Genomic DNA, 12,698 nt, shown 5'->3' on the forward strand with positions numbered 1-12,698 from the left:
TTACACCTTTGGAAGTCGAGGAGATAGAGGGAAAGTGCCTAGAGTCAGAAAACGGGACCCCACTCCTTACCTTAGGGCCTGTGCACACTCTTCTGACTCTTGGGCGTTCTAGTGCATCACACGTGAAACACGACCACCACCATTTATTGCGTGTGCTTGCAGCAAGCATGAGCTCACCGCATGTAGTCCTCACACCTGTAGGCTCTGTGTGGTGGGTATTGTTACGGCGCCTCACAGATCAGGAAATTGAGAGGTTAACTTACTCAAGCTCGTGGGCATAAGGAGCTTTGGGGCTAGTATTTAAATCTAAGCCAGGTTGGCCCCCAAACCAAAGTCTTAACCACATGGCTGCACTCTACTGCTCATCCACCTTAAGTAGGACTCTTTCGAGGAGTACACGAAATCCTTCGGGGAAATGCCTTGCTAATTGTCATACAGCATGCGCTTGTCCACTAATGAAATCAATAGTACTAGGATGTATACAGTGGGTTTACTCTTGAGAATACAAATATGCCAGTTACGTCTTTTGGTAAGTCCGTTTGTCTACCAGACAAACATTGGGAGTCTTTATAACATTATGGTTCATAATATGGGCTTTAATTTAAATTAGCACGAACCTACTCTGAGGGATACTGTAACGATGGATATAGGTCATGGTCGTTAGGCATTCATCCAAATCCATAGAACGTACAATATCAAGACTGAACCCTAATGTGATCTATAGACTTTGGGTGATGATCATGTGTCAGTGTAGGTTCCTCAGCTGAAAGGCACCTACCATTCTGATGAGGGATGTTGGTCATGGGGGAAGCTCTGCATGAGTGGGGAGAGGGAGTATATAGGAAATCTCTTTATATGGGAAAGTATATGGGAAACCTACTGCATTTCAACATGAACTTAAAACTGCTTAAGAAATGAAATCTATTAAAGAAAATGTGCTTCAACTTCGATTCAGCAATGATGAACCTCTGTGAACCTCAGGCTCCTAACCCATATCGAGAGTAGAGTTATAAAATGCCTATTCCACGGAGCTGTATTAAAGGTTAAGGTACTTCCTTAATTCAGCCAATGCAAGTACCCCAGGAATGTGCAGTCGCTGTTGGCTATCATCATTGTCATACTTAAATACTTTAGGACTTTAAAGTTGATATGGTGTATGTAAAGATAACCAACCCTGTGCATGAATGCCAAAATCGGCATCCCTGCCCTTGTGCCCTTTTCTTGTCCCATTTATTAGAAACATCAAGGACTAGCTACCACGCTCGATCCTAGAGAAAACCACCCCAGAGTATATCTTTTTATTGCTTTCCTGTGGTGAGTGGAATTATGGAAAATGGAACATTGCCCAGTGGGAATCTGAGTCCATGCAAGCCTCCAGTAAATGATGGAGAAGTAAACGTGGGAAAGCCCCTGAAGCCTGCAAAGGTCATTTATGCCTTCCTGGTTGAAAATGGAGAACAGGGTGGGGGATCTTGGATCAGGACTCCAACCACTGCCGTGGGACCTGTAGACTCCACCGGCTTCATTCAATTTGGTTTGCTCTGTGGTTTGCTGGAGAATGGCCTGCTTGACTTCAAGTGCTGAATGCTGACACTTTGAGCCCCCAGTGTCCCTTTCTGGATATGGAACCACACACCTGGCTGTTACTCTGCCCTTACTCTGCTTAATTCAAATTGGAATGCTGATACTCCAGATTTATTTTTATGGGGACCTATGTGGTATACCTATTGGGTTTTAATTGGGAACTTTAGAAATTGACCATGTTGCTGTAGTGGATTTCTCATCAATTTCTTCTTTGTTTAAAAGAGATTAACTCACAGAAAATAAAAGCATTGTTCTTGTACAGTTTCTTCCATGGGGACATGCATTTCATATTAATTCTTCTTATTAAAGAACGTTAGCATGGTATTCTTGCTCCTTCCTTACTCTTAAGAGAAACAGAAAATTACGGTTTATGATTTGTAGTTTTTTTTCAGTAGATTGGCATTGTAATTCAAATTGTTCATGTACTGGCAAATCACCCAAGAAATTTACCACCAGAGGATGTTAAACATGACTTTAAGAAATGCAATTAAGGAATTTTTAAAGACCTCTTTTAATTGGCTCATATTCCCTAAATACTACAAAATAAACTGTTTTAATATGTAGTATTAGTTTTCTACTGCTGTGAAACAAATTCTCACAAACTTACTTAAAATAACATACATTTGTTATCTTGAATTTTCAGGTGTTGGGGGGCCCAGGAATAGCTTAGTTGGCTCCTCTGCTCAGGATCTCACCAGACTACAGTCAAGGCACCTGGCTGGCTTGGGTTCTCATGTGGGGTGCTCCATTTGGGAAAATGTTACGGCAGAATTTATTTCCATGTGGCTGTGTAAGTGAGGGCCCTCCCTTTTAGCTCTCTGTTTGCCTTCAGGTTGGAGGCCACCCACAGGTCCTGGAGGTTAACAGCCATTCCTAGAGATTATTCTCACTTCCTTGCCATGGGCTTTCTCAGTAGGGCTGCTCATTCCTTCAAGTCAGCAAAGCAGATCTCCCGAGTGCTTCCTAGCACAATGAATACACACACACACATGCATATGTATCATAGTATGGGCTTGACATTGACATTAGTGACATCTGCCATCTTTGTCATATTCTGTTGGTTAGAAGCAAGACCCAAGGTCTTACCAGCATTCAAGGGGAGAAGGTTACACAAAGACATGAATAGCGAGAAGTGGAAGGTTCACTAGGGGATTACCTTAGAGGGTTCACCACACAGACCAAGTAAATTGAGTAAAATACGTCCTTCATATCAACTAGTGTGACTTTATTTGGGAGACTTGAATAGCATGCAGCATTCTGAAATTCCATTAAATGCTGTATGACAGCGTAAGTTATGCTATGCTTTATGTTATGCAGGACGTTATACTATTACATTGAAAACACACTGCTATCTTGGTGTTATTTTTTGTGCATTTGTGTGAATTGAAAAGGATGAATGCTAACACTTGATGGCAGTAGTAACTCATTCAAAATCCAGTCAGTGAGAGCCCCCTGTATACAAAACAAACTATGAGAAGATAGGTATTTCATCTTTATATTTATCACAAATGGCATATTTAAATTATTCCAGGTTGCCAATATTAACTATCCTTTATTCTGGTGCAGTGTAATTGGGTATATTTATTAGATTTTAGCATTTTTCAATTGGCTTTTGGAAAGCAAGCCTCCGCTAATTAAACTTATAAATTAAAATTTTTTAGAGAGAATTTGGATATGCCTGAGAAATTTGGTCAGATAAATGAAACTCAACAAATATTTTTTAGATCCATCTTTGTCACCTATTAAGTTCTATGGGATATGAGGAAAAATAAATGGAACGCATTTTATACACTCTCAAAAACGCCTTTTGCAGCCCTGAAGAGATCCAAGCAGTCATTTTAAACCAAAAAGGTAAGCGCCATCTGTTGGTCATAGAAGCTAACTACAAGGTATTAAGTCTTTCCAGCCTTTCAAAAAGTGAGATGAAATTAACTCATTAACTAACGTAGTGGACTGATATGTGCTTTTCAGAATCAGTAGTGCTATACGTGCTGATATGGAAAAATTGTCAAGAAAATGTTTTTAAGTGAAAGAAGCAAAATTTAGAATAGTGATTACCTCTGGTATTTAAAAGTCCATGTTTGCATGTTAGATGTGTACATAATGGTGATGTGTGTGTGCAGACCTGCACATGTATTTTTGTATAAAAAAGGGAAATTGTTCAGGGCACTTGGGTGGCTCAGTCAGGTGAGTGTCAAACACTTGGATTTTTAACTCAGATCATAATCTCAGGGTCATGATCTCAGGGGGCATTGAGCCCCGCGTTGAGCCCTGCTGAGCCCCGTGGGTTGGGCTGCATACTCAGTACAGAGTCTGCTCCAGATTCTTTCTCCTTTTTTCTCCCTTACACAGTGCTCTTCCCTTGCACTTCCCTTCAACAGAAAACTTCCCATTCCCTCTCTCTCTCTCTCTCTCTCTCAAATAAATAAATCTTAAAAAAGGGGGGGTTGCTTATGTACAAGTTTTTGTTTCTCATGAAAACTTTTACAAAAGCATGCAAGAAACCATCGCCTAGTTATTTCTTGGGGGTGGAACTTGAGGTTTGCAGCAGGAAAGAAAATCACCTTTCACTGTATATTCCTCTGTCATTTTTTGGTTTGTAACCATGTCCCTGTGTTATGATCATACATTTCAGAAAGATCAACTTTCCTTAGCTTCTTCCCTAGTGTGGTGATCATATCATCATCTCTTTTCCATTTGCTAAATTTTATTTTGTTCACAGGCACAGAAATATACCAATAGGATGATTTGATTGTTAACCAGTTGTGTTAGAGTGATAAGACAAGCCCAGGGTCCTCTACAGCACCATCATCTTATGAGATATAACAATAAACTGCCATTTAAGCAAGGGTCTAAAATGAGTTCTCAGATCTTTAAGGTGAAAAAATGATTTTTTGAAGTTCATAATTTAATATTTTTCAAAAACTGAAGATATGTGATATTGTCAAATATGATTATTTGCATGTTGTGATTATAATGGATGTTTTCCCACAAGGCCATTGTAAATTTCAAATTATTTTATTGTCTCCTTCATTCTCATTAATAAATTTGGAAACAGAAACACGCTTTAGTTAAAAAAAAAAGGAATAGAAAAGTTTAAAAAACATCTAAATCTTGGCAATGCACCTAAAGTGTTCATTTTGTTTTTTTTTCTTTATTATAGACTTAACTTGAAATTATATGGGAAATAAATCCTTAAAACTTGCAAGTTATATGGGATATACAAGAGTATCTATGAAATCAAAACTAATGTTGTCATTTAGTTTTGCTCTTACTCTACTTCATTTGGTTTTATTCCTGACTCACCTGGTGTTTGCTTAACATGCTAAGTGTCATGATACCTTAAAAATTTCAGTTGTACACCATGTTTTAGAACACAATTTGAAAGTATCGCGCTGAGTTTCTGTTTTTGAAGAGAGCAGTAAGAATTGTTCCATTACAGTGAGTGTCATAATGCTAACCATGATCTGAAATTAGACAAGACTTCCAATAGGCAAACGAGGTAGGCACAGGTAGGCTTGAGGAGTTTTGCTGAGATTGATAGGGTTTCCATCCAGTCGAATATCCTCCAGCGCCTTACGAATATAAGTTAAATTTTTAACATCGCAGAAGGTATCTTCATGCATCTCCAAGATGTTGTTATTCTAAAAGAGATGGCAATAAATGATAACACAAAATATAACATATGCTTATTATTGATTAATAACACAGTCCATTTGGCTTCACCCCATTTTAATTCTTTTGTTCCTTCTCTTATCCAAAAATGCAGGTTATGAGATCATTATGCCTTGAGCACTTTCTAGGCTATGGGGATTAAATCACTGACGATTAAATCACTTGCACTTGAATAGTAGGAATGTTAAGATAAGGAGGTGAGAAAGCAGAGGTAAAGAAAAAGGTATTTCTAAAACTGATGGGTCTTGTGACGGAAGAATGGTAACTGTGGAAAGTTATCTTAAAGAGATAGCAGTGGAGCAGAGAATGGACTAACACAGCGGCAGGGAAAGAGCCAAGATAGGAGCATTGCAGGGAGAGAAAAGACCACGTTCAATCTGAGTAATTACCTTAGAATGTTCAAGAATGGGAAGAGAGTCAACATGGCTGAAGCAGAGTGAGGGAGAAAGTGAGCAACTATCAGGAAGATAAGCAGGGCCCAGAAAGACATATTTAAAAATACCTTTGTTGGGTATATTTCACACACCATAAAATTCCTTCATTTTAAGTATACAGTTCAGTGGTTTTTAAGATAGACAGTTGTACAACCATCATCATAATTTAATTATTTTTTAAATTTTTAATTAATATTTTAGCCATAATTTAATTTAAGAGCATGTTAAACCCTATATATATTAGCAGTTATCCCCTCTTCCCATTTTCCCCTATCTTTAGCCCATGGTGACTTCAAATCTACTTTCTGTTTTTATGGATTTTCCTATTTTAGATATTTTCTATAAATCATAGTTTATCTTCTGTGACTGGGTCTTTGCACTTAGAACTGCATTTTCAAGGTTTATATATTTTGTATCATGTATCAGTACTTTGTATTTTATTGCCTGATAATATTCCATTGTGTGGATATGCCACATTTTTATCCATTCATCTGTCAATAGAAATCTGGATTTTTTTCTGCTTTTGGCTTTTATGAATAATGCTTCTATGAACATTTGCAAACAAGTTTTGTGTTGACATGTTTTCAGTTCTCCTGGGAGTTGAACTGTGGGTTTATACTAACTCTGTTTATACTAACTCTATGTTTAACATTTCAAGGAAGTGTCAAACTTCTCCAAAGTGGCTGCACCATCTTAGATTCTTACGACAATGTATGTGTTCCAATTTTCTCTGAATCCTAACCAACACTTGTAATTATCCATCTTTTTTATTTTAGCCAACCAAGCGGGTGTAAGGTGGTATCTCATTGTGGTTTAGTTCATGGCTAGTGTATTTAATACAACTGACATTTGGTATCAATTTTATAACCTGCCACATTGCTGAACTCATTTATTAGTTCAAATGATTCAATGGATTTCTTTTGACTTTCTATATAAAAAAAATCTGTAGATCAATTTGGGGCCTATTTCCATCTTAATATTAAATCTTCCAAACCATTAATATGGACTATCTTTCCTTTATTTAGATCCCTTTCTCCCCAGATAAAATTATATACCTTTAAGGGGTACAGAATAATGTTTTGAAATATGTATACATTGTGAAATGACTACCACAATCAAGCTAATTAACACTTCCATCACCTCCCATGGTTTCCTTTTGCATGTGTTTCTGATAAGAACACTTAAGATCAAAATTGAAAAACAAATTTTGAAAAAAAAAAAAAAAAAGGAATGCTTAAGATCTACTCTCAACAAATTTCAAGACCACAATAGGTATTCTTAACTATAGTCACCGTGCTGTATTACATCTCCAGAACTTATTCACCTTAAATAACTAAAACTTTATATTCTTTGACTAATGTGTTCCCATATCCCCCAGTCTCCATGTCCTGGCAACTGCCATTCTACTCTCTGCTTCTTTGAGTTTGACTTTTTTAGATTCCACATATAAGTGAGATCTTACAATATGTGTCCATCTGCATCTGGCTTATTTCATTTAGCATAATGTTCTCACCCACCTTGTTCCAAATAGCAGAACTTCTTTTTTTAAGATTGTTTTTCTTTCTTAAAAAATGAAAAATATCCCATTGTATACATATACCACAATTTCTTTATCCAGTCACCCATTGATAGACCCATGGTTTGCTTCCATATCTTGGCAACTGTGAATAATGCTGCAGTGAACATGAGAGTGCAGATGTCTCTTTGAGATACTGATATTGATAAGTGATATTCATTTCACTTGGGTATATATTCAGAAATGGGATGGCTGGATCATCTGGTGGTTCTGTTGAACTTTTTGAAGACCTTCCATACCATTTCCTTTAATGACTATACCCCTTATATTCCCACCAATAGTACACAAGGGTTCCACAACCTTGTCAACCTTGTTATCTTTGGTCTTTTTGATAATAGCTATGTAGTGAGATGACATCTCATTTTGGTTTTGATTTGCATTTCTCTTATGATTAGTGACATTGAACATCTTTTCATATACTGGTTGGCTACTTCTATGCTTTCTTTTAAGAAATGTCTATGTAGGTCCTTCGCCAATATTTTAATCGATTTTTTTGTTGAGTTATTTGAGTTCTGTATGTATTTCTGCTATTAACCCCTTACCAAATGTATGGTTTGAATATCTCCCACTTACAGGTTATCTCTTCTCTCTGTTGATTGTTTCCTTTGCTGTGCAGGAAGCTTTCAACAATATTATAGCATTCAGTCTACAAGTCTTGTACTTTTTTTGTTAAAATTATTCCTGGGTGATTTATTATTTTGTGATTAATATGAATAGAATTGTTTTCTTAATTTCATTTTCAGATTGCTCATTTGTAGCGTATGCATACACAATATTTGTATATTACCTACAACATTGCCTAAATCATTTATTAGATTTCTTTTTTTGACTCATTATTAGGTAAAGTGTTGTTTAATATCTTCATATTTGTGACTTTTCCAAATTTTCTTTGTGGTTAATTTCTATTTTAGTTCCATTGTAATCAGAAAAGTACTTTGCCTGATTTCAGTTCTTTTTAATTTGTTGTGGCTAGTTTTGTGGCCTAGTATATGACCTTTCCTGGGAAATGTTCACTGAACACTTGAGAACCATATATGTTTTGCTATTATTGGGCGGAATGTTCTATAGATGACTGTTAAGTCTAGTTGATTTTTTTGTGTTTTTAAGGTGTTCTTGAACTATTTCCTAGTTGATCTTACGACTGGTTGTTCTATCCATTATTGAAAGTGGAGTATTGGAGCCCCAACTTATTGTTAAATTATTTATCTCTCCTTTCAATTCTGACAGTTTATGCTTCACACATTTTGAGGCATATTGTTTATAATCATTAATATAATAATGCAATAATGGTTAATGAGTGTATAATTATATATTGTTAGGTAAATATATGTTTATAATCATTGTATCTTTCTGATGGCTTAACCGTCTTCTCATCACAAAGTGTCTATAAGGAATAAAAGGTTTAGTGCCTATGTGCTGTACTACTCCTTTTGATAGGTAATAGGTATGCACCATTAATAATAACTATGCCTTACATATAAGTCCTTATCATATTCCCATAACTGTACCATTCACTTTATAAACTGAAACTGTGGTACAGGGAGGCTCAGATATTTTGTCCAATCTTTAGAGAGGATTAGAAGTAGAATTTCAGTCTAGGGAATCTGCTTTTGCCAGAGCATTCATTCTTAATTACTGTATTTTGACAAACTTTTTGAAATGAATCAAAATTGGGGATTTTTATATAAACATTAAAAATAAATATTGAAGACAACATAAGTTAAAAACAGCTAATACTGGATATTGATTAAGTAGTCATGAGAAGAGAGATGCTTTAAAGGTACACTTAATGCCTTTTTAAGCCTTAAAATAGGGAATATGAAGCCAATTACTTCTTGTTAAATGTTGTATTATATACACAAGCCCATTGTGTTTGAATACAACATCAGAGACACAGTTACTTTGTAGGGTCAATATTATCACAGACAACAGTAATAAAATTTAATTCAGAATTACAAAAACACATTGGAAACACATTTTCTTAACCCAGAGAGATGGAAGTCTGTCATCTCTCAGCAGATAGGAATGCCCTAGGATTGAGTTTAATTCAATACATGAAACTTAAAATTAAAAGCTAAAGTTGACATTTTTTTCTCTTCTGAAAGCTAGAAAATAAATTAGATTTCTCTTTCTCCCATTTTCTCTTCCACTTCCAAATCTTACACATTTCTTTAAGAAATGAAACTTTCAGTTTTGTTTGTATTTTTTTTTTCCGAAAGTAATTTTGGGTGCCAGAAAGATGCATTATGATTTGACAAAGACTGAAAATCTTTAAAGACTAAAGTCATTATCAAAAAATCAGTATAGAAAGAGGCATGGATGTACAAAGACCTTGCACTCCAATTGTGAGAGAGAGAGGAGAAAAAGAAGAAAAATGGTGACAGTGTGTCAACAGACCATTATAAAGACTTTCTGTGTCCTGACTTCCTCATCTTTACTTTTGTTTTCCATGGAGCTATTGGGCATACATTACTGGTGGAAACCTACCTGGAGGTGAAGGGCCCGTAGGTTTTCCGGGAGTGGCAGAGGGATGTGGTCCAAATTGTTATCAGTGAGGTAGAGGTGATGGAGATCAGACATATCCTGTAAACATTCCAAATGTAGGGACTTAGTGGAAATTAGCGGCACTGCAGTTGTGTTTTCCATTCCCTGTTCATGCAACTATTTGTAAAATAACACACGCCTGTCAAGGTCTTGTTTTGCAAAGATGAAGCAGATCAGTTCCCCAGGTTACTAGACATAAGTCAAATGAGTTTTGGAAAAATTAATGGTAAGCGAATATTTCTTGATGAAAATGTAAAGAGCTTCTCAATCTCTACAAAGAACCTTGCTTTGCCCACTCTCACTTTCTCTGTTTAAGCAAGGCGGTGTCTTCCCATGGGAGACATTCTGCAGAGAGGTTTTGAGGAGCTGGGTGAGGCAGAGGAAGAATGGCCTTTGTGTTACAGGGACAGAGAAAAGAGAGTTTCTCTCCAACAAAAATCCTGTTCTCTCTAGTACAAGTACTAGGAAAAGGACAGCCTAGCAAGAAAAAACAAACAAACAAAATTTAGACAATAATAGGTCTACTCTAGACAAACACCACAGAACAAACCATGACTCACCACCACCCATGCCAACAAAAGCTGAATGGGGAGACTGAACCTTGACCCTTGGCTGGCTACAGTGAGGTGTCCTAGCTCCCTCGCCAACCAGGGTTACAGGAGAGCTGGTGGAGAAACAGGACTTCAGTCCTTGCTCGGCAATAATGGGTCCACACCGCCCCCTGCACTCTCCCCGTGTCCCTTCAAACAGGATTTTAAATCTGTTTATCAGAGTTTAGAAGAGCAGCTTGAATACAGTAAGAGTGGGTAAGAGAGCTGGCTGGTGAGTGTTCTCATGCCCTATGCTGTTACTACTCTAAGCAAGACCCTCTGGCCCCAAATGTGCTTCCTTAGAAAACAAAATTTCTAAATTTCTAAAATTAACCAAATCCATCCTTTTTGCAAGGTCATGTAATGGACTTCTACCTCAAGACATCACCCACACCCTGCACAGGTAGTCGTCCTTTAAGACACATAAAATATTGGCCTTGAGTAGAGTTCTTAGAAAGTACAAATGGCCTGGCTGACACCGTTTCCAGACGCTCCAGACATCTCATGCAAGCTCTGCTCTCTGTCCCTCTTGTTCCACCAGCCTCAGAACTTAGCAAAACGCAGTATTTCCCAAAAGCTTGGTGAATAGTATTGTATAGTTTATTTTAGGAGATAAAAATCTCATCAAATTGAATCTGCTTATGGCAATAAAAATGCTAGTCATTGATGGCAAATGGGCTAGAAGGATGAGAAACTTCCATATCCAAACTTAAAACTCACTTTAAATGCTTCTTGCTTTATTCCTTTCCTTCCCAGTCTATTGCTGCTGATATCGATAAATGTCAAAGTGTTTGGCAGTTCGGGGAGCTGCCTTATTTTATTGTCACGCAGGACAAGCTCCCGGAGGCGAGGTAGCTTTCTGAATGCATCCTCATCAATTTCAGATATTAGATTTGATGTCAAATCGATCCTTCTTAAATCATCTAGAAGGAAAAATGAGGGAGGTGGTTAAATACTCTTAAATATGTTTTGTTCATATAAAAGTATGACGATAAATTTTCCCACATAAAAGCAAATAGAAATATGAAGTGAACTAGCAATAGACAACTAATGAAATAATTGTTTCTAACTACTTTTTATAAAAATGTAATTGTTTCCTCCCAATACTATACATATTTATGTACTTGTAAGAAAGCATAATTTTAACAACGGTAGTGACACATTATATTTATCTGGTCTTTTCCCTGAAGTCTTCATAAGCTTTGTCTAGATTTTACTATTTAAAAGGGTTTCCTCAGTGATGACAGATTGCTATATTTTCTCATCGTTATAGATACATTAGCATTAAAATACAAAGACATTCAAAAGAGATTTTCAAATGATTGAAACAGTTTATAAAGACAAGTTCCAAAATTCTTCGAAGTTGGCAACAATTATAAAGTCAGAATGTAGCTTGTAGGCATCGATCATAAAGCAGTTGTTCCTCAATGGAAGTTATTCAAACAACCCAAATCCTAGTGATTATATGACCACAACATTTTACTCAATGTCATGACATGATAATGAGATCTAGTCTATAAAATATACATATTTATGATTCTATTTCTTGAAAATTTTATTTGAAAATATATAGTTTCTTAATGACCTTTCACTCTTCCTCACTTTTTCCCCACATAATTAAAGCAAACCTTCAAATATTTAAATAAGGGAAAAATAGTTGATTTATGAGCCATATTTTCATATTCAAGTTTCATTTTATAGTGCAATAATTTTAGGAAAAGTCTGTAAAGAAGACAAGGAAATTAGTGCTGTCATCCATACTTAGGCTTGCAAAATCATTTTTGTTGATCTTTTTAATTCTGTTGAAGCGGGAATAGAAATAAACCGTGTTCCTGGGCAGCGGAGGGATAGCGTCAAGTTCACGGTCATCACAGTATACAGTGGTACTTATACACGTACACAGAAGGCAGGTTGGAAAGTCTAAAAGGTAGAGGCAAATAATTACATGTAAGTAACAAGAACAGCTGCTAAGAGATAATGTGATTAGATGTTTGTTAAATAAGTTTACAGTCTCATACAGACCATCCTGGTATATTTCATATTTTCTTATATAGTTTTTTATAAATGGAGATTAAAATCAAATGTACCAATTAAAGCAGCCATAATAACTAGTACATTCTTTGTACTGTTTTAAATTTTATTTTAAATGACCCAGTGGCTATAGTGTGGTTGTTGCTTTTATACTCATTAGAAATTCTCTCTTCAAATATAAATATTAAGACTGGTTTTTGTAAAGTTAAAACATCCCACATAATATTTTTATTAGGTCTTTGGTTCAATATTTAAACACCCCAC

General features: G+C 36.2%; 1 protein-coding gene across 1 annotated transcript in view; it reads right to left on the minus strand.

The window, feature by feature from the left end:
- Positions 1 to 4,891: 4,891 nt before the first annotated feature.
- EPYC (epiphycan) overlaps positions 4,892 to 12,698 on the minus strand; it is a 41,835-nt gene continuing 34,028 nt past the window's right edge. Inside the window, exons 5-8 of the mRNA XM_047742355.1 lie at positions 12,165 to 12,323; positions 11,124 to 11,326; positions 9,757 to 9,852; positions 4,892 to 5,228 (exon numbers count right to left, since the gene is read on the minus strand). Coding sequence (XP_047598311.1) covers positions 5,058 to 5,228; positions 9,757 to 9,852; positions 11,124 to 11,326; positions 12,165 to 12,323 — 629 coding nt within the window. The 3' untranslated portion in view covers positions 4,892 to 5,057. The remainder of the gene's footprint in view (positions 5,229 to 9,756; positions 9,853 to 11,123; positions 11,327 to 12,164; positions 12,324 to 12,698) is intronic.

Source organism: Lutra lutra, chromosome 8, assembly GCF_902655055.1.
Source record: "Lutra lutra chromosome 8, mLutLut1.2, whole genome shotgun sequence".
NCBI lineage: Eukaryota > Metazoa > Chordata > Mammalia > Carnivora > Mustelidae > Lutra > Lutra lutra.